The following is a 26,651-nucleotide window of genomic DNA, read 5'->3' as shown; positions in this document are numbered from 1 at the left end:
TGCCCACGCTTCAACAAAATACCGGCCAATATTCCATCTATTTTGTCTTTCCCAAGAAAAAAAGAACATTCTGGCCTATCCTGGACCTCAAAGCCGTCAACCGTTACCTGAAGGTTCCATACTTCCGCATGGAAACCCTATGCTCCGTTATAATGGCGGTACAACGGGAGAGTTCTTAACCTCCCTGGACCTATCCGAATTCTACCTTCACATCCTGGTCCATCAGAACCACCAGCAATCATTATCAATTCCGAGCACTACCCTTTGGACTAGCTACCGCCCCCAGAACCTTCACCAAAATCATGGTGGTAGTGGCAGCAGCACTGAGGAATGGAGTCCTGGTACATCCTTACTTGGACAATTGGCTGATCAGGGCAAAGTCTCCAGTGGAGACCACCAAGGTCAGGAATCTACTACAAAAACTCGGGTGGGTCATGAACACAACCAAGAGTTGTCTACAGCCCTCCCAGTCACTAAAATACCTGGGAGTCCGGTTCGATACCAAACAGAGCAAGGTCTACCTTCCCCCTCCACGAAGAAGGAAGCTAATGGATCAATTACAAAAGCTGTTGGCCTCTGTCCGCCCCAGGGTATGGGACTGCTTTCAAGTCCTCGGCCTCATGACATCAACTCTGGAAGTTGTTCCGTGGGCAAGGGCCCATGTGTGGCCGCTACAACGTTCCCTACTATCATGATGGAATTCAGTGTCACAGAACTATTCAATTTGCCTCCAGCTACCGACAGAGGTTCAGTGGTGGCTACAAGAAAAACAGCTAAGCAGAGGCGTAAACCTATCCGCACCGAAGTGGATCTTTCTCACCACGGACACAAGCCTGCGAGGGTGGGGTGCCCACTGTCAGGAACTGATGGCCCAGGGACAATGGAACAAGGAAGAGGTGGGATGGAACATAAACCGCCCGGAAGCACGAGCGGTCAGACTAGCTTGCCTACGATTCAGCCACAGACTCCGAGGTGAGTCCGTCAGAGTCATGTCGGACAATGCAACGATCGTTGCCAACATCAACCGACAAGGAGGAACCAAGAGCCAGCAGGTGTCTCTAGAAATAGACCCTCTCATGGAGTGGGTGGAAATAAATCTACAAGGGATTTCGGCCTCCCACATCGTGAGGAAAGACAACATCTCTGCGGACTACCTCAGCAGAGAAAGCCTAGACCCGGGAGAATTGTCGCTGGCGGACACAGCCTTCCAGCTGATAGTAAATCGATGGGGCCTACTAGCAACTTGTCGCAATGCCCGGGTCCCCAGATTCTTCAGCCACAGATTAGAACCACAATCTCAGGGAATCGACGCTTTCGTCCAGAACTGGCTAGAGGAAAGCCGCCTGTACGCCTTCCCACTATGGCCGCTACTGGGCAGGGTCATCCACAAGATAGAACACCACAGGGGACTAGCCCTACTAGTCGACCCGGATTGGCCAAGAAGACCATGGTACACGGACATGCGAAGACTATTGGCGGTGAATCTCTATGTCTACCTCCATACAGGGACCGATCTCCCACGAAGACCCAGCTCGATTCTCTCTCTACGGTGTGGCCCCTGAGAGGACTAGCCTAAAGAAGCGTGGCTACTCAAAAGCCGTGATTGACACCCTGGTTCGGGCATGCGAGTTCTCCACATCTCTGTCTTACATATGGATCTGGAGAGTATTCGAAGCTTTGTTGAAGAACACAGTCTCCTCACGAGGACAGCCAAGATTCCCACAATCCTAGAATTCCTACAGGACGGCATGCAGAAGGTGTTGTACCTCAACTCCCTCAAGGTCCAAGTCGCAGCATTGGCCTATTTCAGGTCCGAAGTGGACGGCATCTGACTATAAACTCATCCTGATGTGTCCCGCTTCCTGAAAGGAGTCAAACAACTCCGACCACCTCTAAAGTGGCTAGTGCCTCTATGGAACCTCAACCTAGTACTAGACTTCCTAGCAGGGGAATCCTTCAGACCAACAAGCGCCCTGTCTCTACGTCTCTTGACCTTAAAGACAGTGTTCTTGATCGCAATATGCTCAGCCTGGCGCATCTCCGAACTCCAAGCATTATCCTGTCGGGAACCATTCCTCAGGTTCACCCTGGGCACCATACAGCTACGTATGGTACCATTGTTCCTTCTGAAAGTGGTTTCCCAGTTCCATATGCACCAGATCATATCCTTACCATCACCAGCTGAGCACAGGGATTCGGAAGACTCACGCCTCCTCCGCCACCTGAATGTCGGCAGAATACTAGTCCGATACCTGAAGAAATCTGAATTCTTGAGCAAAACTGACCACCTGTTCATTCTTCACAGCGGGAAAAAACAAGGGGAAGTGGCATCGCGGGCCACCATAGCCCGCTGAATCAAAGAAGTAATTCATGCTGTCTACATAGAGGCAGGAAAACCATTACCTCTACAGGTCAAGGCACATTCTACAAGGGCCCAGGCAGTCTCCTGGGCTGAAACCAAGCTGCTGTTGCCAGCTGAGATCTGTCTGGCGGCGACATGGGCCTCCCTATACACCTTCTCCAGGTTTTTACCACCTGGATGTTCAGGTCAGGGAGGATACAGCCTTTGCAAGGGCAGCACTAAGTGGGCCACAGGCATCCTCCCACTCGGTAGGAGAGTAGCTTTTGTACATCCCATTGGTCCTGAGTCCATCTGTCTACACGCTAGGAAATGGAGAAATTACTTACCTGATAATTTCGTTTTCCTTAGTGTAGATAGCTCAGCATCCCGCCCACGGCTGCTCCAGAAATCGAGAACCACGGATATCAAATCTCAAGACTGAGCAAGTACGGGTAAGCTACGGCCTACCTCTAGATCACGACACCCGCAGTTACCCAGGTATCGGCGTTTATTATTTGAGTGCACTGGCGGTCTCCAGTCCAAATTTGTGTGTGTGTGTGTATTTATATATATATATATATATATATATAAATAAATATTATTAAACTTGCTCACAGCAGATAAGCCACTGATTTACATTAAGTCAGATTTAAATTATTAAACTTGAACTTGTTCAACTGATATTATATATATAACTGATATTGTCAGTTCAACTGATATTATATATATATATATATATATATATAATATCAGTTGAACAAGTTCAAGTTTAAAAAAGTGTAATCAAGTATTAAGCAACATGTATTCACACTGGCTTTTTGAAGAGAATACTGAAGAGCTAAGCATGCTGCACGGGTATATGTAGGCTGACGTCAGCTTGAAATCTGACTCCATCTCACATCTGCTATCAGGAGAGCACAATACCCCATTGGTCCTGAGTCCATCTGTCTACACTAAGGAAAACGAAATTATCAAGTAAGTCATTTCTCCATTGCTTCATGCAGCATCTGGTCATGGAATCAACTGAGATGATGAAGGAGCTGCTTTAGATTTAATTCTCAGTGGAATGTAGGACTTGATCCAAGAGGTAAAGATACTGGATCCATTTGGCAATAGTGATCATAATGCAGTTAAATTTGATATAATTATTGAGAGTGAATGCTAAATAAAACTGCTGCAATAGTATTTAACTTTAAAAAAAAAAAAAAAAAAGACTACAATAAAATGAGAAAATTAGAAAAAAAAAACTAAAAGGAGCAGTTGCCAAAGCTTAAAGTTTTCATGAGCTGTGGACATTGTTCAAATTGCCATCTTAGAAGCCCAGAGCAAATGTATTGTGTGCCTTAAAAAGGAACAAAGGAAGACCAAATGACTGCAAGCATGATTTAATGGTGAATTCAAAGAGGCAATTAAACTGAAAGGGCATCTTTCAAAGGATGGAAAGCAGACCAAAATGAGGAAAATAGGCAAGAGCATAAGCACTGACCAGTTAGATATAAAAGAATAATAAGGTGGGCCAGGAAACAATTGGAAAAGAAGCTTGTTTTAGTTTATTTAGTTTAATACTTATAGTCTGCATATTCCAAAGAATATAGCAGATCCCAAGATAATATACATAAAAATCATTAAAATAAGTCATTCAAAACAATTACATGGAACACACAAATAAAATACAACATGCAGTAAATAAAATACAATATAAAATACATTTTAAATCAAGTAAAATATATAAAATGCTGCTGTAAGTGTACCATAACATGATTTTGAAAGGTTTAAGATAGTGGAGATTGCACCTCCTAAACTAACATTCCGTAACTAGGCTAAAAGTGAAGTATTTGGCCTCGCTTTATTAAAAAAAAGAATGTACATGTCACCAATGGAATGCAATCGTGTAAATTCTTGACAAGTTATTTTACATACCTACAAGTGTACATTTCTCTATCGTGTGTCGCCTTATTCAAGGGAATGAACAATCTTGAGCAATTCTTTACCATTTAATTCACTTGTGTTCTATGCCTACCCCCAACAACAACCCTTAATTTAATATGCTTTTTTCTAGTAAACAACCTCTTATCCTTTGAGAATGGCATATAGATGGTGCTTGAATCTTAGAAGGGCCCTGCCACTTTTAGAAGGCAATTACATATAGCAAGGGTATGGAGGCCCATAAAATGTTAACGTGGTTGTTTTTCAAAATTTAGTTGTTTAATGACAAAAAAAACAAACATATTTTATTGCTTCATTAGGTAAAATTAGATATGCCCTGCCTTACAGCAAGAAGCCCTAGCCAATAATTTGTCTTATACAAGCTTTTCAAACACCAAAAAAGAAATTGCTCACAGCAGATAAGCCACTGATTTACGTTGTCAGATTTAAATAAAAAAATCCTTTAAAATGAAATTTAAATACCCCCAAATCCAGTTTTAGTTGACATTTTTTTCTTATTAGGGGTAAAACTAATAATAAAATATTTTTCAAATACATTTGAAGCAAAATGCTTGTGGGACAATCAGTTGGACTTCTAAATGACAAAGGGATAAAATGGATGCTCAGGGAGCACAAGCAAATAGCAGAAAATCTAGAAGAGTTTTGTCTTAATATTTGATGAGGAATATGTTATGGGCATACCCATGCCAGAAACATTCTTTAATAGTAATAATTTTGAGCAACTGAAGCAAATCACTGTGAAACTGGATGATATAATAGATCAAATTGTTGAACCAAAAAGTAATAAATCATCAGGACCCGGATGATATTCACCTAGAGTTCTGAAGGAACTAAGACATGAAATTACAAACCAGTAATTGGTTTCAACTTGTTCTATGTAAACCAATGTGATAACATGTGTTGAATGTCGGTATATAAAAACAAATAAATAATCTGTTACCTTTCATTAAAAACAGCCACAGTACATGAAGTCTAGAAGGTGGCCAATATAACACCAATTTTTAAAAAGGATTTGAGGGGTGATCCAGGAAACTATGGACTGTTTTGAGACAGGCAAAATGGTAAAGGCCTTTCTAAGAAACAAAATTACTGTCCATATGGATAAGCATGGTTGTAGCAAAGAGAAGTATTGCCTTAGCAATCTTATTAGATTTTTTGAAGGTATAAATAAACATGGATAAATATTTTCACAAGTGGCGGGGTTTAGGAATTACACTCTCAGGAGCAGGGCAGGACCAGAAGGCAGAAAGCTGGATCTGTCTTCTGCCTAGCCAGCCCCCTCCCTTGCAGGGCGAGCCCTTGGGTTCTGGGGGCCAGTAGGACTTGGCTGGACAAGCTGTATGAGCTGTTCAGGGCTGGGCAGAGATAGACTGTAACAGGCAATGAGTTGTACGCTGGGTTATAGAACAGCCAGGGAGCAGTGAAACTGGGTACTGAAACAGACAGGGGCTGTGGACAAGATCATGGAATAGACAGGGGACTGTTGGCAGAACACCAGAACAGACGGGGGACTGTGGATAGGATTTTGGGGACAGGACTGGGCAGGGCATGACAAGACCAGAAAAAGACAGGAGTAAAATGAGGCAGATTAGGGCAGGACAGAGACAAGGCAAACAAGGTAAGAACCAACATAGATCATACAGTTTAAATAAACCCAAAGACAGTTAAGGCTAAGAGGCCCAAAGGCCACTAAGGGCCTGATGTACTAAGTCTTTTTTCCCATTCTGTGTCTATGGGGAAATATGCTTAATGAATCAGGCCCTAAGCAAGGGGCCCTGGATGGCAAGGTCAGGAAAGGCCTAGATAGGCCACTGAGTTAGGCGAGGCACAGATAGGCCAGAGAGCAGGGTAAGGCCTAGATAGGCCACAGAATAAAGGTAGGCCTAAGTAAGCTGTAGAGCAAGGCAAGGGGCAAGAAGGCCCTGAGGCCACAAAGCAAGGAGCGAAAAGGCCCAGAGGCTACAAGGCAAGGCAAGAAGCGAGAAACAGAAGCCAGGACAAAGAGCCAAGTATGGCTCAATGAGGCAGCAAGGAGGTCTTGGCAAGGCAACTCTAGATAGAGCTTGGGGCTAGGTGTGATGCAGGCAGGAAGGAAGAGCCTGACAAGTTCTGGATGCCAAGTCTGCTGAGGACGTCTAGTGGAGAGAAGGCTACAACCTAGTCTGTCAGGTTCACTGAGGAGCTGGCTTGAGTGGCTGAGGACAGATTTTGTTAGAGGTCTCTGTTGGTGAGGAGGTGTCATAGCCTAAATCAACAGGGTAGGCTGAGGCTGCGTGGCACGCAAAATTCTAACAATGGTGAACCATTCAGTACTGTTTATTTGAATTTTCAGAAGGTATTTGATAGTATCTCTCATGAGATGTTCTTCAGGAAATTAAAATGTCGTGGGATAAAACACAGTATCCTATTGTGGATTTGTAACTGATTAAAAGATAAGAAATAGTGATTAGCGTTAAATGGTCATTTTTTCCAAATGGAGATAGGTCATTAGTATAGTGTGTCAGGTATCTGTACTGTTTAACACATTATTTAATGATATAGAAAAGAGAGCAACTAGTGAGGTGATCATATTTACAGATGACACAATATTATTTAAAGTTGTTACAACACTAGCAGATTGTAAGGAATTGCAGAAGGAACTTGAATGACTAGAAGAATGGGTAACTGACTATCAAATTAAATTTAATGTTAAAAAGTGCAAAGTGATGCACACAGGGAAATATCCCCACTACAGGTATATATACAGTGCTGGGTTCTGTATTAGAAATCACCACTCAAGAAATGGACCTTGGAGTCCTTACATAGTAACAGCAGAAAAAGACCAAATGGTCCATTTAATCTGACCAGCAAGCTTCCCTAGATAGCAACTGCTATTCCGTGCAGGCTACGCCCATTTTTCTCTTCAGGTTTGTAACTGCTGTTCTGTGCAGTTATCTCAAGCTATATGATAACCCATAAAAATTTCAGCTAGCGACTTTTTTTTTTTATTTGGTAATGAGCTTGAAAATTCAGATAATGCTGCTTAGCATGCTTTGCTTATGGACTTTGCCATAGAAGCAACCCTATGCTTTTTCCCTTATGCCTGAGAATCAGTACTCCAGACCATAGAAGTCGGGGCCCTCTTGGTAGTTGTCTGAATCCAATTCCCCTTTTCCCCCTGCTATCTGTGGGAGCAATGTTGCAGTTGAATTAAAAGCATCAAGGCTTATTGGTTAAGGGTGATCTCCATGCCTTCTGCTAAGAGTAGTAACTGCCACACCGGCAAGTTACCCCCCCCCTCCCCCCACGCATTTCTTCGTTTCCAACCTCTAGCCTTTAGAGATCCACAGCGTTTATCCCATGCCCCTTTGAATTCTTTGACTGTTTTTGTCTTCACCAACTCCTCTGGAATGGCATTCCAGGCATTTACCACCCTCTTCATGAAGAGATATTTCCTGAGAGTGGTTCTGATTACCTCCCCTCCCCCAGAGTTTCATTTTGTGACACCTAATTCTCTTGTTTTCTTTCCAGTGGAAAAGGTTCAGATTTTAGGTATCTGAAGGTTCAACCTTTTATGTATCTGAAAGGTCTGTATCATATCTCCCCTGCACCTCTGTTAGAGCCCAGCTCCCCAGAGGGGAGGAGTTGGCAATCTGTTATAGATCTGTTCCCCCAGAGGGGAGGAGTTAGTAATCTGGATGCTGGATACCTCCATTGAAGGAGGAGTTAACAAGCTATAAATGATCACCCCGCCAGGGGGTGAAGTAGCACTCTGTATGGATCTTACTAAGGAGTAGCAATCTGTTAGTGCTCTGCTTTTCCAGAGGGAAGGAGTAGCAACTGTTATGCCTTGTTCTTGTAGAAGATGAACCAGCAACCTGTATGATTCCCACGGGGAGTTAGCTATCTGATATGGATCAGCTTCCGCAGAGAGAGGAGTGATGGTCTGATGTGGGTTGGCTCCCACAGAGTGGAAGATGATGATACCGTTCTTATTAGTGTAGGAATAACACTGAGTAGAAATAGTGAATCCCTAGGCCGATGGCAGTTGACAGCGCCAAGTGGAGATCCTGAGAGGGACCATCGGCTAGGCTGGAGTATTGAGACAAACACAGATAGTTCTTTATTAGACTGGAAGTAGAACCACTAGAGGTGGCAGTAGTGAGTTGATATGCCCGGCAGGGCTGAAGTTCCTCTGATACTGGAACCACGATCTCTGAGTTGTTGAGCTGAAAGGAGAAACTATAGGTAGTGAGTAGACAGGGTATGCAGGGCATAACCAATGATAGATGATACACTCACATATGTAGATCTCTGTAGTGTCTTCTATATGCAACAGTCTTCAGTATTCAGGAACAGGAGCCTCAGGCGAGTACTGGTTCTTGTAAGCAGTCTGAAATAGAACTCAAAACAGCTGTGTATGGGATGGCTTCTGGAATAGAAGAGAGGCTAGGAGAGATTTATGAACGTTGGCCCTCGTGGAGCGAGTACCGGTTCCTATCTGTTAATCTCTAACAATAATCCATAAGATATAGGTATGCGATATCTTCTGAGGAAGAAGAGAGTATGAAAAAGGAATTAGGAACATAGGCCCTCGTGGAGCGAGTACCGATTCCTATCTGCAATCTGTAATGGTAACTCACGATCTCCGTACCTGTGATAACGTCTTAGACTGAAGGGAGCCTTAGCGATTAGGAACAGTGGCCCTCGTGGAGCGAGTACCGGTTCCTGTCTGTAATAAGACTCACTGTGTTCACTTCTGCGATCGCCTCCAGGCAGTAGGAGTCTTCTGAGTCTTCGAGAACGTAGGCCCTCGAGGAGCGAGTACCGAATCCATTCCAACAATCTGAAATCAAGAATAAGAGAGTGGAGCCCCCGAGAAGCGGCTACTCCTGGTAAATTTGAAAAGGCCGAGCAGTGGAGAAGAGTTCCCCTTGCTGACTTGGAACGTGGTTGCAAGTAGCGTGGACTGCCGAAGCAAGTCCCGTTGGAGTTCCTTTCTAACTCGTTTGTAGTTAGCAAACAAATACCTTTTAAATTGAAAACGGATGACGACAGTACAGGGGGACGCCCCCAAGGTTCGCGCCCTTGCTGGTACAAAGTCTGGAGCACGCGCGCGCCCTTACATCATCAGGAACGTGGCGGATCCGTAGCGTCAAGCCAGCCCGGGGACACCGGGACCAAGACGCGGAGAGAAGCCGTGGCTGCATCTGTCCATCTGAGCCGAAGGGAGTCGCCACAAAGATAGAGAGGGTGGAGCGAGGGCGAGAATAAGCATGAACGCAACAACTCCTCTCTACCAGGGTATAAATATTCAGATCCTTCAGCCTCTCCTCAACTCTTCAGATACAGACCCCACACCATTTTGGTCTCCGTTCTCTGGACCGCCTCTATCTCACTTCTATCTCTTTTGAGATAAGGGCTCCAGAATTGAACACAGTACTCCAGTTGAGGCCTCACCAAGGACCTGCACAAGGGCATTATCACCTCATTTTTCTTTCTGGTTATTACTCTGCAGCACAGCATTCTTCTGGCTTTAGCTATCACCTTGTCACAATGCTTCACCAACCTCATATCACTAGACATTATTACCCGAATATCCCTCTCTTGGTCCGTGTACACCAGTTTTTCACTACCTCTCACATAAAGCTCTTTTGGATTACCACACCCCAGATGCATGACTCTGCACTTCTTAGTATTGAATCTCAGTTGCCAAATATTCATCCACTCTTCAAACTTTCTTAAATCACTTTTCATTCTCTCTACTCCTTCAGGTGTGTCCACTCTGTTGCAGATCTTATTATCATCCACAAATAGACAAACCTTTTATCCATTCTGCAGTGTTGCTCACATTGAACAGAACTGGTCCTAACACTGATCCCTGTGGCACTCCACTTAATACTGATCTCTCTTCAGAGTAAGTTCCATTTACCATTACATGCTGTCTCCTATCAGTCAACCAGTTTGTATCCCATGCCACCACCTTGGCGCTCACTCCCCAGCTTCTCATTTTATTCACTAGCCTCCTATGTGGGATCTTATCAAAAGCTTTGATACGATCCCACATAGGATAGAGGAAGATAGAGAATTCTTCCTCTATCCAATTCTCTAGTCACCGAATCAAAAAAACAATCAGATTTATCTGACAGGACCTTCCCCTGGTGAATCCATATTGCCTCAGGACAGCAACCCACCGGACTGTAGATAGTTCCCTATCTTTTCTTTCAGCGGAGTCTCAGTTAATTTTCTCACCACCGAGGTAAGGTTAAACAACCTGTGTTTTCCAGCCTCCTATTTGCTACCACCCTTTTGAATCGAGACCACCACTGGTCTCGATTCAAAAAAAAAAAAAAAAATTTGTATTCACAGGGAAGCGAGGTGTAGCTGGGCCAATACTTTACTTTCAATGCATGTCCAGTGTAGCTCTCTGCTTCGGCGAGGGAGAGAGTCTGATACTTCTCTTTCAACGCATGGCTCTCTGCTTTGGCAGGGGGAGTGTGGAAGGGAGGATCTGCGTGTGGACGGCAACCAACGGGGTCTGGATCATATAGTCTGGGTGGATAGGGGCAGGGGTGTGGCCTGCTTGTTGCAGAGGTTGCTACCCCTAATTGAACTGGATGTTCACTTGGATGCAGATCCGGCGATGCTCTCTACATTGGTGATGGGGTGGAGGGGAAATAGGGCTGGAGGGTACTGGAAGCCAAGAGTAACAGGTGTGAGAGAGAAAAAGGAAGGAAAAAAAAAAAAGGATAAAGTGCATAGCTTGCTGGGCAGACTGGATGGGCCGTTTGGTCGTCTTCTGCCGTCATTTCTATGTTATGTTACTGCTCTTCTCCAATCGTGCAGTTACCTCTCCTGTTTCCAGGGATCTATTGAACAGGACCTCCAGTGGACCCGCCAGCACATCTCTGAGCTCTCTCTGTGTCCTGGGATGTAGATCTCATCCAGCCCCATGGCCTTGGTCCACTTTCAGTTGGCATAGCTCTTCCCATATTCTCTTCTGTATATGAAGTTTCGTCTATCCCATCCTCTTTTATGGTCTTCATTGAAATGCTTAGCTCGGTGTGCAGCCACTGTGAAAATAGCAAATCGAATATTAGGAATTATTTAGGGAGAAATGGAGAATAAAACCAAGAATGTCATAATGCTTCTGTATTGATCCATGGTGTGATGACCACACCTTGAGTATTCATATAGTTCTGGTGCAACCATCTAAAAATAAATATAGCAGATGTGCAAAACAAACATAGAAAAGGGCAACAAAAATGTTAAAAGGGATAAAATGTTCACTTATGAAGGCTAAACAGGTCAAGGTTTCTAAACTTGGAAAAGAGATAACTAGGAGGAAATGATAGACATTTATAAAATCATGAGTAGAGTGGAATGGGTAAATATAGAATGGTTCTGCCCTTTCAAATAATACTAAAACAAGGGGACACACCATTAAACTAACAGCCATATTAATCATAGAAAACATTTTTTCACTCAACACATAGAAACATAGAAACATAGAAATGACGGCAGAAGAAGACCAAACGGCCCATCCAGTCTGCCCATCCAGTCTGCCCAGCAACACATATTCAAGCAATGTTATTTGTTGCCAGACAATGTGGATTTAAAAGATGTTTGGACAAGTTGCTGAAGGAAAAGTCCATAAACAATTATTAGCCAGGTAGACTTTGAAAAGCCATCATTTATCCCTGGGAGTTAGCAACAGGAGATAAATCTACTTTTTGGGATCTACTGGGTATCTGTGACCTAAATTGGCCACTTTTGGAGAAAGTGCTAATCTCGATGGTCATTGGTGTGGCTCAGCATGGTACATCTTACGTTGTTATGTATTATGTAAATTCATATTTTTGCAAATATGCCTAGTGAATACTACTTTCACTTTTGTTTGAGAATTCCTTGTGACTGTAATATACGTGAAAAAAATTGTATGAAAGAGCGGTGCTTGCAATTTTAAAACTTGTAGAAATAAACCCTTGAAATGCTTGGATTCTACACTGTAAAATGTTTTAATGCCTGCTATTCGCATAATGGAAGCATTTCCAAAAACCTTCATTATGGCATTACCTCATCTAGCTATATACAATAAATGATATGATTTATGCATATTCAAATTATGATTTCAATCAGAGTACTCTGTTTTTCATTTTACATTTCAAAAATTGTGCATGCAGATATGTACAGGCAGTATTTTGTGATGGAAAAATAAAATAACTTTGATCTTGAGGATTCATAAATATTTTGCATATCATTTCCTACAATTCTATAATCTGAAATATATTTTTGCAGTCAAAACTATAAACACCAGAAGTTAGTGGTTCAGCGTGAGCACCTGGGAGACAGACTCAGCTGCAGCTTTGCCGCCAGGCTCTGCTGCAGTACTTCTTTTTTTATTTGCCAGTGGTAATGTTTTCCATTCGTTTGTATAGGCCTGAATAATTATCTGCTGGCTTAAACAGAAATCTGGTATGTTATTCCTGCTTCAAACAAGTATGAAAAGTAATTTCTGCTTTATCACCAGCTAGCAACAAAAAACACCTGAGCGTGAAATCTGCATGCAGTCCGAGGTCATGTCAACAATTATTAATGTCTGTTAACTTAATCTCTCAAAACAGCGACAGATGGCTACCACTGATCCTTTGTTTAATAAATAATATCAATTATCTTTGTATGTAATAAATTTCTCAATTACCATTTTATACTTTGCTCATTTTATCTGAATGGTTGTGTATTTCTTGGCTGTACTTGCATCTAGTATAGCAAATACTCTTATTTTTCCTTTCCTGTTTTCTCCTTTAGATATTTGAGATATTTGGACCTGTCCCACGTCCCTTTTATTTGGTGCGCTTTAATTCTTCAGAACACATTGAATCCAAAGGAATTAAAGTGCATGACACTATATATTTTGCTCCATTGGAAAAAGACTTTACCAAGTATATATTCACTGAAATACTAAAGCAGTAAGTCTTTTTTTTTTTAATTATCTTCATTATAAGTGTTATTTTAAGTACTAAAAAACATGTTTCTTTAACACATGTATTTTTGATAGTGTATGTAGAATAGTTTGGGGTCCCTTTAAATCTTTGATCGACACATTCATCAAAATGTAAAGCTTTAGTTTTGCTCCGAGTAACATGCATTGTTTGTACAAGATTTTACTTAGGTCCACTGTTGGAAAAGCTAGAAACCAGGACAGAAACTAAGGAGTTCCCTGATCCCCAATTCTTCGTATGTCTGACCTGTATATTCATGTCAGTCATCTTCAACCTCCAATCCTCCTGCCCTCTATTTCAAGCCCTTCCGTTCTCATTTCTGAGTCCTGTCCTCTGTTGTGTGGCACTTTTGCTTTGTCTGAACCTGCCAGTCGTCTTGCCATATGAACTGTGCAGTAGATTCCATAAAACTGGTGCTGTGCTGTGCAGGTGGATCTCAGACTGATGGTGCAGTGAACAGATGAGTGCTTGCTGCCATAGCAGCTTTTTCTCTTTCTGCTGGGTGTTTTCTCTTGCTGCAGCTGGCAAACCTGTATCATGGGAGAAGAGAGGATTGGGGGCTCGAGGAAAAGGGGGTAAACGGGATGCATTCCATTTTAGCTCTGAGCCAGTGGCAGTATTCGCCATTGAACTTCTTGTGGCATTGTGGTACGAGGCTGTGCTTGCCTCCCCTCACATACTAGCACTGGCTCTGGTTTTTTCTGCCACAGCCTTCTAGAGGTTTTCCAATACCTTTCACCCATACCCCACAGAAGAATTAAAGTATAAAATCCTGAACTAATCTCTCTAAATGTATGGATATCTTTGATTTTTCTAATCAGAAAACTCAGCTAGAGTTTGAATATAAGTGAATTTAATATGTGATCAAATACTGTTCTATTTGTGATGTCAGTCAAACTAAACACCTTGAGCATATGGTTGAAAAATACAGCAAAATTTGTGACTTAAGGAAACTGAAAGTTCTTGTGATCTGCTCCAAACCTCTACTTGATCACCTACAAACAACTGTATGACTAAGCAGTGAACAGAAATACTGAGGCTGATATTCAGCCATGGGCAGATAAACTTATCTGGATAACTAAGATGGGATATTTAGCAGTTTGACTGCACTGCGGAATATAACTGGATAAATAAAAGCTATCCAGATAACTTTAGGACTGCCTCGTGAAACAACCAGATTTATCTGGATAACTTACCTAGACAGCTCTAGATATCAAATGGCTAAGTCAGACCTGCCTTAAAATGCCTCTCACTATCCAGCTAAGTTTTTAGGTAGATAATAAATTAGCCAGATAAGTTGGAGCCTGTGAACACGGTTTGTCTGTCTAAGTCTCAGCTTTAGCTGGACAAGCCATTTGATTATGGACCTCACAATCGTTATGTGAATGCTGAAAGTACTTGTGAATACTGCTGAAGGTAAGCAGTCAGAGACCACTCATTTACCATGCCACATATGATGTCAGATGTGGGATGTCTGTGCTACACAAAGTATAGTAAGAGATCCAGACCTCAGAACAGAAGTTGTTTGGGGTTAAAACAACAACTTCTAGCGTGGCTAGACTAGCAGGGGAACCAGACCCGAAGCCTCCGCAAAGCCCGCCCCTTCCAGAGATAGGGCCAATCACCCGACGGCTGCCAGACAACCAATCAACCAAGGCCCCGCTGGGCTTTAAATCTAAACGCAAGCTAGGCGCCGCGTGACAAAGGCGTGCGACAAAGGGGCCAGCCCCTTTGTGCGCCCCTTCGTGCAACACCGAAGGGCTGCTAGAGAGCTATTCTTCACTGCTGCTCACAAGTCTCACCACTACACTAGGACTCCAGATCCCCTTGGAGCTAACAGCTCGCTGCCAACCTCTCCACGTGCCTCCTTACAGCCTACTAATCAGTGCCCGCCGTAGGCTCCTCCCTATCTCCACTTTCTTCAACATACACGCAACTTTGGACAACCTCAGCTAAGTCATACCCACAACTTCAACCAGTCCGAATAAGAGGGCGTTAATTCCCTGCGCATAACACAGACGCCGGGCCACAATTGGCCAGCTCCTTCTCTTACTTTAGCAACCTCACCACCCTCACTTCTCGCCCAACACTCAACCCCTCCCTAAGATGCGCATTTACCCAATACCAATGACCTACAATCACATGGCTAATAGGCCGAAACATCCGGCTCTTCCCATCATCCGACAACAAAGACTAATCCCAATCATGATCTCCCCAGTCACACAAATACTCGTTCTCTCTCTTTTCACATTAGCCCTATTCAACGCCCAATCAGTCACCAAAAAAACTCATTCTCAACGACTATCTTATAGACACTTAAACTGACATATGTGCCGTCACAGAAACCTGGCTGAAACCCACAGACATAGTACTAACGAATCAGCTACCCAATCAAATATACGACCTCATCTCAATCCCTAGACCTAATAAGAGAGGAGGAGGGCTACTCCTAGCAGCAAAAAAGGGCCTAGGCCTTTCACTACATCTATCAACCGATACAAACAACATCAAACTAGCCCTGTTCAAATCTGAGCATCTTCAACTCTGCCTAATCTACGCACCGCCAGGAAAACTAGATTCTGACCCTTCTCACGTGATTGAATTCATCGCCAAACATTTCAACACTGACAAACCGGCCATCCTGATGGGAGACTTTAATCTACATGTGGACGCCTCTCCGCAGTCCCCCAACTGTGAAATTCTACTCACCGCACTCAGCCACATGGGTCTTAGACAAATTATCAACAGCCCTACGCATAAAGCAGGCCACACACTGGACCTCATTTTCATAAACGAGGGCATCTCCTCTCCTACCAACCCGACATGCTCTCCTGTCCCATGGACAGACCATCATATCATTTCCACAGTGCTGCAAATCAAAGAACACCCCCCTCATCACTTCCCCAAAACCACAATACAGTTCAGGAAACTCTGCTCCACAGACCACCTCAGTTCGCTGCTCACCAAGGATCTAGCCCAACTCGATCTCATGGACGCTAACACTGCAACTACTTCATGGATCAATATTACTAGCAAAGTTGCGGAACAATCCTGCCCAACAGTCACCAAATCTCTACTCCCCTCTCAGGACAACAGAAAACCAAGGTTCACTCCAGAACTAAAGACCCTCAAGCAAGACTTATGAAGCAAAGAGCATAGATGGCGCAAGAACCCTTCCACCTCGACTTTATTGGCCTACAAATCACTACTAAACGCTTATAGGTACGCTATACATAGATCTAAGAGATTTTTTTCTCCAAAAAAATCCATCATTTCATCTTCGACTCCAAAGCCTTGTTCTCCTATGTCTCCTCACTAACCAAAGCTACCCCACCCACCATAGCTGATGACCTAGCACTCAGCAAAGCCACGGAGCTGGCCATTTACTTCGAAAAAAAAATCTCCAACCTCACTAAACCATTCAACACTTCCCACTCGGGAGCCCACATTCCTCTCACAACATCTTCCAAACGAAACTCTGTTTTAGAATCCTTTGAGTCCCCGTCATCTCTGGAAATTGAAAACATTCTAAAGAAGCTCAAACCTTCCTCACATCCGTCGGATCCAATACCATCCAACCTTCTTCTCTCCATTCCAAACATCATTTCAAAGCATGTAATAGATATCATTAATTGCTCAAGGGCGAGTTCCAGACCAACTAAAACTTGCAATACTTAAACCCCTACTAAAAAAAACCCCAACCTTTCGCCTACGGACCCAGCATATTTTCGTCCCATAGCAAACTTACCTCTGATCGCCAAAATTATGGAAAAAATAGTAAATAAATAACTCTCAGAATACCTGGAGGATAACAATATTCTTTCCCCATTCCAGTTCGGATTCCGTAAAACGCTAAGCACCGAATCCCTACTAACCTTGCTTTCTGACACCATCCTCCTAAACCTGGAAAAAAAAACAACCTTATCTCCTAGCACTCCTAGATCTATCTGCAGCCTTCGACACGGTGAACCATTCCATCCTCCTAGAGCGGCTATCAGACATAGGCATTAAGGGAGTGGCACTCAGCTGGTTCAAATCTTTCCTTGACAACAGATTCTTCAAGGTCAGGTTCAACAACAAGGAATCACACCCCATCAGTTCCAACTTCGGAGTTCCCCAGGGATCCTCACTTTCACCCACCCTCTTCAACATCTACCTGCTCCCTCTCTGCCATCTTCTTACTAACTTAAAACTAACGCACTACCTCTATGCTGATGATGTTCAGATTCTTCTACCATTCACAGACTCTCTCCAAAAAACCTGGTCCCACTGGAACAGTTGTCTGCAGGAAATCAACCGCCTTCTCACCAACCTAAACCTGGTCCTCAATACTAACAAGACGGAAATGCTCATCATTTCACCGGACGAAAACAACGTTCTCTTCAACTCCTCAAGTTCGTCACAATTTGCAAAAAACTCCATTAACCACTCTCCCTCCATCAGAGATTTAGGAGTTCAGCTTGATAACCAGTTTAACCTCAAAATCTTTGTGCAAAACACCACCAAAGAATGCTTCTTCATATTACAAGTACTTAAAAAACTGAAACCTCTTCTTCACTTCCAAGACTTCCGCCTGGTGCTGCAATCCATCATCCTGTCCAAAATCGATTATTGCAACTCCCTCCTCCTCGGTCTCCCTGTGATCACAATCAAACCACTGCAGATGGTTCAGAATGCCACCGCCAGGATTCTTACTAACTCAAAAAAAAGAGACCACATCACTCCCTTCAGTCCTTCAGTCACTTCACTGGCTACCTATCAATTTTAGGATTTCCTTCAAGGTTCTCATGATGATCCACAAAGACATCCATGACATCTCTCCCCTCAAGCTAAGCACCCAACTTCGTCCGCACACCTCACACAGACCTGTCAGAAGTGCCTACAAAGGTTCACTTTATGCCCCCCCAGCTAAAACCTCCTTAAGAAAGCGAGCATTATCCACAGCAGGTCCCACTCTATGGAACACGCTCCCCCCGGATTTACGTCAAGAAATCTGCCTTCAGACATTCAAAAAAAAACCTCAAAACTTGGCTCTTCAGTCAAGCCTTTCCGGAGACTTAAGCACTCGCTGAAGCCTCTACACAGACACTGACAAGGGCCCCCCAGACAAATGGCACGCCACTCTCTCATCTTGTCATCCTTTGCATTATCTGGGGCCCTCTTTTCCTTCATTCTTACCTTCTCTGCCCCCCCCACCTCTTTCTTCTCCTGCCCCTATACCCAGCCCCTCCCCTTCAGCTTATCTTTAGTTACACCTCAGATCTGCGGACCTATGCACTAGCTTTCCTAACCTAGTAACCTATTTTATGCACTCTGCTTTCTCCTACATCTATTCGATACAGGTACTCGGCACATCATCACTGTCAGACTTGTTTTGAATCTGTTTTTGTTCTATTGGTTGTAATTGTTCCTTATTTTAATATATTATTTAATTTTTAATGTACAAATGTTTCAATGTTTCAAATGCTCAAATGTTCCTTGTATCGCACCCTTGTGTCTGTTCTGTTGTACTGTAAACCGGTGTGATTTGTATTTTATACAGGAATGTCGGTATATAAGAATCTTAAATAAATAAAAGAAGTTTAGTGCAGCAGTGCAGTGCTCAAAAAAGAAAAAAAAAGAAAGTGGGGTTTTTTTGTGTTAAGTGAGTGGGACCTCACAAGGCACATGCCACAAGAAACTGGAGAAGAGAAGAGAAAATTATTGTATGGTTCCTGCATAGAGAAGCAAGCTGAAGCAGAAGCAGTGCTGTTAAAGAATGTGCACCCAGTACTAAGAAAGGTTTGTAGCACAGAGAAGCAGTTAGGGGCAGCAGCAGCGTTCTAGAGGAGTACACAGAGCATAAAAAAGTGAAGGTCTGTGGACTCTAAAACTGTGTACAGAACACAGAGAGAAAATTTGTTTACGGCGCTTGGTTGTAGGGATAGCCATAAGAGGTAAAGATATAACAGGCTAAGGAGACTAGCTCTACCTGAGAGGGAGAGGGGGGTAAAAAATGCAAGTTAAAGCTGAACAAGTAGGCTTTTTTATGCCTTTTCCTGAAGAAGAAATAAAAAGGAAATGGTGTGTATTTGAACATGGCATGGGCCTGGAAAAAAAAGCTCGCTGCCAGAATGTTCTGGAAAAGAAAGAAGGGTGTGGTCCTCTGGAAGCAAGGAAAACTTGTCCCTGTAAGAGTGGAACTGAGCTGGAAATGGAAGCCTTAATTCAAACACTTCTGGAGGGACCGAAGCAACTGCAAAAGAGCCGGAAACCGATGGAAGCAAGGTGTGTACGACTACCTGCTAGCATGCTAAAACCAAGGTCAGAGACAGGTTTGGAACCCCTGGAATTAAAAGAGCTACAGCAATCCTGTAAAATCACTGACTATGGGTGTACCATACAGGGGCAGGAGAACCTGGGAGAAGGAAGGCAAGGTAACCACACCTTTGGTAACCGTGGCTCAGGTGAAAGGAAAAATACGGTGTGGCTTTGCAGTATGGATTTCATTGATCCCAGTGACCGTTAAAGGATGAGCTCTGCACCCTACCTGGCCTGAGGAAGGCAGCATGGAGGAACCAAATGAAGACTACAGAGTGGTCAGGCGGAGGCGCTGCAGAGAGGCCAGACGGAGGCGTTGAAGAATAACCAGGGAGAGGCAGCATAGAGAAGCCTGATGGTGCAGAGGAGTTGGAAGACGCTGGGATTGGAAAAGAGCTAAACTCTCATAGGGGACTACAGATAGATATTGGGCAAAGGACACAGTGGGTGGTAATAGGGTAATGGTTAAGGGTAACCCTAGGAAGAGGGGGGGAGCATGACCTTGTAGCTCTTACCCTGAATTTAACTGGCAAGAAGCCAGAAAAGGCCTGGTGGTTGCTTCCCATGAAGGGATCCAGGATGAGCAAGGATGCTCACCCCAACAGCTTAGCATTAGTATTTATTGACTTTTCTTATTTGCACTCCTCGCAAATAGTTGAAAGTGAATTATAAAAACATCCACATACGTAATAAAAATTATTACATAAAACAAATATTCCTAAAAATAAGTTTGAGCTGAGGGGGAAGATATGAAAAGGAGTGGTCCTAATCCCCTCTTCAACCTGTAAGGGACAAGCATCAGGCCTGGCCCACCTTAAAAGCCAGAGGGATAGAGAGCTCTGGGGCTGGAGCCCCTCAAAAGAGGAATGAGAGCTGGGACCCAGGTGGGGATAGTGAGACCAGGGCCAGGTCTCCAGGAGAGGGCAGTTCCTGCCACATTGCCCTCCTAATTGTGAATCTTGTATGTGAAGGCTGAAGGTACTTGTGAATACTTCTGAAGGTAAGCAGCCATGTGTACTGTAAATAAACACCCGAAAACAAAGTCTTGACCGCTCATTTACCATTCCACAGACTCGAACAAATCCTTCTTTATCCAAATAGAAATCAATGGCTTAAATGGCAACCTAACGTTCTCATGTGCCCTGAACCAAACCTTCCTACTTTTGGAAACATCTTGACTTATCCATGTTAAACACTTCAACAACCAGATGGTGAAAACTCTTTTTCAGTTGGGACTTAGGCTATGTGCTAATGCAGGAAACACAGTTTGCTGATTTATATGAAAAGTAAACTTTACCACCTCATAAATCAAACAGTACCTGTACTTATCAGACAGTCTATATCCATGTATATAGAATTGTTTTGTACTCGTCCCACTGCTGCTCAGAGAGACCCTATGAGGAGAAATCATACCTTCTCCAACAAATTCAGGTAGTCCTTTTCTTTATGAGAGCGAACAAGTATATATATTGTTTTCTAGTCTTTTAGTCTGGAACCTCATCTGTGGCCCTTCAGCTTCCTCTCCCAGCCTTATTATCACAAAGCACCCCCAAGGCACATGTGGCCCAGGACCTTGATTCAGTGTTGATATCAACATCCTGATAGTACCTCAGCTGCAATACAGAAAGAGCGGCTTTGAAGCACTTGGATTTTATTTCAACACCCTGGCAGACCAATGTTTAGACTAAGGAAGGAGATGTGTCAAGGTAGATTCGGGGAGCAAACAAGCATGATGAGAGCTTTTTTCCTATAAGCTCAAATTGATCTATTGAACCATCAATGTACAATCTGTAATGTTTGGTCACATTTACCAGAATCCTTCTGTAACTGTGTAGAACTTAATGGAAGAATTTTCAAAAGAATTTTCATACTTAAAACTGGATTTTACATGTGTAAATGGCCTTTTGAAAATTGCTATAATAGTATATTAAATTTATGCAAAAACCCTTTTGAAAATTACATTCATAGTGTTTTGCAGTAAAAATGGTCCAGGTCAATTTTAGATAGGATATTCAGGGAGTGAACTTGCCATACCTTCCTACTTCCCTTAGTTTCAGAAAATATAACATGAAGAAGTGGCGGCAGCGTTTAGCAGCTGCCACTTATCTAGATAAGTACTTACCCAGCTAAATAGTGGATGAGAAATGAGCATTTCAGAAAGAAGTTATTTATCAGCTTACGTAGCTGATATTCAAACTTATCTGGTTAATTTAACCGGTTAAGTTCGACTTGCTCAATAGTAGGTCTAAAGTTAACTGGCTAAGACTTATCTATCTAACTAGCATTATCTAAGAAGCATCCCAGTGAAATCCTGCTTTTTTTCCATTTATAGAACATCTGTTATATCTGTTTCTATTTAGAAAAAGATGATCCCTGCACACTACTTAAAACACTTGCCACCACTCAAATCAATTATTGTAACCTTCTTTTAAAAGGATTGCCAAAATATCAATTTCATAGATTGCAAATGATACAAAACCCTGCAGCCCAACTCATTAGGGAGGTAAAGAAGCGCAATCATATACAACCAGTGCTCAAGATTTTCCATTAGTTGCATTTTACTTAGAATAGATTTTAAATTGCTTTGTAAAAATTTTTGTATTTGGCATGACTGTGCCTCCTCTTACTTACTGGAGATTATCCATCCTTACCAGCTTAACCTGTTGTCTGTTCATTACAACAAGCTTGTTAAAGACTGAACAGAAAGCATTTTCCTGTACAGCCCCTATTTTATGGAATGCATTATCTTCAGATTTTAGATTAACAAAAGATATTAAATTCCTTAAATTATGTAAAATCTATCTCTTCTCCAAAGCATTTGTTTTATTTACTATGTACTGTTTGGCAAAGTCCCTCATGAGAGACTCCACAGAAAATTAAAAAGTCATTGGATAGGAATCAGTGGCCTGTTGTGGATTGGTAACTGGTTAAAAGACAAGAAACTGAGAATAGGACTAAATGATGAGTTTTCCAAATGGAGACAGGTCAGTAGTGGCATACCCCAGGGATCTATGCTAGGACCTGTGCTGTCTAACATATTCATTAATAATATGGAAAAGTGAGCAATCAGTGATGTGATCAAATTTGCAGATGAGTCAAAACTTTTCAACATTGTTAAAACATCAGTGAATGTAAGGAATTGCAAAACTAGGATACTGGGTATCTAAGTGGCAGAAGAAATTTAATATGAACAATTAACAAGTGATGCATATAGGGGAAAAATAATCCTAGCTACAGGTGTACAATGCTGGGTTCTGTATTAGAAATCACCACCAAGGAAAAGGACTTAGGAGTCCTTGTGGATAATATTTCGAAATGCTCAGCTCTGTGTGCAGTGGCAGTCAAAAGAGCAAATATAATGTTAGGAATTGTTTGGAAAGATTGGAGAATACAGCAAAGATTATCATAATGTGTCTGTATTGATCCATTGTACAACTGCACCTTGAAATTTGTATTCAGTTCTCTTCATCTCATCTTAAAAGAAAGACATAGCTGAAGTAGAAAAAGTACAGAGAAGGGCAACAAAAATGCTAAAAGGGAATTAAATGGCTCAGTTATGAACAAAGGCTAAACAGGCTAGGTTAATGAGGTGGGTAATTAATATCTTGATTAATTGTAGTGTTTTGAGGGTCACCATCATGCATATTAGATCAATAGACTTAGATTAGCTTTATATCTCTTCTCCCTTAGAAAGTTTAACTCGATAAGAAATCAACTAAATTAAGATGGAGAAAATAGTCTAGCAGTAAGAGACACAGCTCTAAGAGGCATCGACACCGGTCATTCCTACCTCCTCATCCTACTGGACATCTCTGCCGCATTCGATACTGTAAACCATGACATACTAATTACATGACTAACAGAGATTGGGCTAAGTGAAAACACCCTCAAATGGTTTCGATCCTACCTATCCAACAGATCCTACAAAGTTTGCCTCAACAACTGTGAATCAGAACAATTCCCCCTCCCCCACGGAGTACCTCAAGGATCATCTCTCTCCTCCACCCTGTTCAATATAGATATATGCTCTCCCCTCTGTAAACTCCTCTACAGCCTGGACCTTTCATTTTACATCTATGCAGACGATGTCCAGATTCTTCTCCTCATCAAAGAAAGCATACCAAACACCATCTCATTATGGGATTCCCTCTCCATCCAAATAAAGAACCTCCTCACTCAGCTATCGCCCACCCTCAACCACAAAAAAAGAGAAATCCTACACATCTCAAACAAACCCTCAACAAAAACCATCCAAGACTTCACCCCCACTAACCAAACACCATTCTCACCAATGAAGTTAGAGATCTTGGTATCACCCTCGACTCTGAACTCAGCATGAAAAAACACATCAAACTAACAATCAAAGAGGGCTATTACAAACTCCAAGTCCTCAAAAAACTCAAACCATTACTATTCCACCATGATTACCACACAGTTCTACAATCCCTCATACTCTCCAAGGTGAAAGAAGCTATTTTAGCCAAAAAAACATCCTTCAAAAATTGGAAGAAGGATCCATCTGAAGAAAATAGGATAAAACATAAGCATTGTCAAGGTAAGTGTAAAACATTGATAAGACAGGCGAAGAGAGAATTTGAAATGAAGTTGGCCATAGAGGCAAAAACGCATAATAAAACCTTTTTAAAATATATCCAAAGCAAGAAACCTGTGAGGGAGTCGGTTGGACCATTAGATAACAGAGGGGTTAAAGGGGCTCTTAGGGAAGATAAGGCCATTGCAGAAAGACTAAATGAATTCTTTGCCTCCGTGTTTACTAATGAGGATGTTGGGGAGATACCAGTTCCAGAGATGGTTTTCAGGGGTGATGACTCAGACGAACTGAACGAAATCACTGTGAACATGGAAGATGTAGTAGGCCAGATTGACAAACTAAAGAGTAGCAAATCACCTGGACCGGATGGTATGCATCCTAGGGTTCTGAAGGAACTCAAAAATGAAATTTCTGATCTATTAGTTAAAATTTGCAACCTATCATTAAAATCATCCATTGTACCTGAAGACTGGAGGGTGGCCAATGTAACCCCAATATTTAAAAAAGGCTCCAGGGGCGATCCGGGTAATTATAGACCAGTGAGCCTGACCTCAGTGCCGGGAAAAATGGTGGAAACTATTCTCAAGATCAAAATCGTAGAGCATATAGAAAGACATGATTTAATGGGACACTGTCAACATGGATTTACCCAAGGGAAGTCTTGCCTAACAAATCTGCTTCATTTTTTTGAAGGGGTTAATAAACATGTGGATAAAGGTGAACCGGTAGATGTAGTGTATTTGGATTTTCAGAAGGTGTTTGACAAAGTCCCACATGAGAGGCCTCTATGAAAATTAAAAAGTCATGGGAAAGGAGGCGATGTCCTTTCTTGGATTACAAACTGGTTAAAAGACAGGAAACAGAGAGTAGGATTAAATGGTCAATTTTCTCAGTGGAAAAGGGTAAACAGTGGAGTGCCTCAGGGATCTGTACTTGGACCGGTGGTTTTCAATATATATATAAATGATCTGGAAAGGAATACGACGAGTGAAGTTATCAAATTTGCGGAAGATACAAATTATTCAGAGTAGTTAAATCACAAGCAGACTGTGATACATTACAGGAGGACCTTGCAAGACTGGAAGATTGGGCATCCAAATGGCAGATGAAATTTAATGTGGACAAGTGCAAGGTGTTGCATATAGGGAAAAATAACCCTTGCTGTAGTTATACAATGTTAGGTTCCATATTAGGAGCTACCACCCAGGAAAAAGATCTAGGCATCATAGTGGATAATACTTTAAAATTGTCGGCTCAGTGTGCTGCAGCAGTCAAAAAAGCAAATAGAATGTTAGGAATTATTAGGAAGGGAATGGTTAATAGAACAGAAAATGTCATAATGCCTCTGTATCGCTCCATGGTGAGACCGCACCTTGAATACTGTGTACAATTCTGGTCGCCGCATCTCAAAAAAGATTTAGTTGTGAAGGAGAAGGTACAGAGAAGGGCAACCAAAATGATAAAGGGGATGGAACAGCTCCCCTATGAGGAAAAGCTGAAGAGGTTAGAGCTGTTCAGCTTGGAGAAGAGACGGCTGTGGGGGTATTTAATAGAGGGCTTTAAGATCATGAGAGGTCTTGAATGAGTAGATGTGACTCGGTTATTTACACTTTTGAATAATAGAAGGACTAGGGGGCATTCCATGAAGTTAGCAAGTAACACATTTAAGACTAATTGGAGAAAATTCTTTTTCACTCAACGCACAATAAAGCTCTGGAATTTGTTGCCAGAGGGGGTGGTTAGTGCAGTTAGTGTAGCTGGGTTCAAAAAAGGTTTGGATAAGTTCTTGGAGGAGAAGTCCATTAATGGCTATTAATCAATTATACTTAGGGAATAGCCACTGCTATTAATTGCATCAGTAGCATGGGTTCTTCTTAGTGTTTGGGTAATTGCCAGGTTCTTGTGGCCTGGTTTTGGCCTCTGTTGGAAACAATGCTGGGCTTGATGGACCCTTGGTCTGACCCAGCATGGCAATTTCTTATGTTCTTATGTTCTTAAGCTGGACTACTGTAACTCCCTCCTCCTCGGACTACCAACTTCCACCACAAAACCTCTCTAGCTGCTGCAAAATGCAGCAGCCAGATTGCTCACTAACACCAATCGTTCATCACACATCACCCCCATTCTAAAAGAACTCCACTGGCTCCCCATAACGCACAGGTTACAATACAAAATCCTCACCCTCCTACACAAAACCATCAACAATGGAAAAATCAAATGGTCTAAATACCCTCCCCAACACCACGATTGCCAGAGAAACCTGCGGTCCCAAAACACAGGCCTGCTTGCCATCCCCCACACAAAATTAGCGCACCTCACCACCACCAGACAATGTACCTTCTCAGTAGCTGGCCCCACCCTATGGAACAAGCTACCCTCCCAACTCAGACTGGAACCCTGCACCCAATCGTTCAAAAAACAGTTGAAAACATGGCTATTCCACAAAGCCTACCAACACACAGACTAATCCCCCCTCACCCCTCCCCTCCCGTCTGCTTTTGCTGTCATACTCTCTGCCCCCTTGCCCTCC

At 42.6% G+C, this 26,651-nt stretch overlaps 1 protein-coding gene across 1 annotated transcript in view; it reads left to right on the top strand.

Moving 5' to 3' along the window:
- The window catches only part of NAF1 (nuclear assembly factor 1 ribonucleoprotein), a 344,209-nt gene that overhangs the window by 202,135 nt on the left and 115,423 nt on the right, over positions 1 to 26,651 (top strand). The window contains exon 5 of the mRNA XM_029618509.1: positions 13,076 to 13,236. Coding sequence (XP_029474369.1) covers positions 13,076 to 13,236 — 161 coding nt within the window. The remainder of the gene's footprint in view (positions 1 to 13,075; positions 13,237 to 26,651) is intronic.

The sequence above is a fragment of the Rhinatrema bivittatum genome, chromosome 1, assembly GCF_901001135.1.
Source record: "Rhinatrema bivittatum chromosome 1, aRhiBiv1.1, whole genome shotgun sequence".
NCBI classification, from domain to species: Eukaryota; Metazoa; Chordata; class Amphibia; order Gymnophiona; family Rhinatrematidae; genus Rhinatrema; species Rhinatrema bivittatum.
Note: the sequence above shows the minus strand (reverse complement) of the source record. Positions and strands in the feature narration are given on the sequence as shown.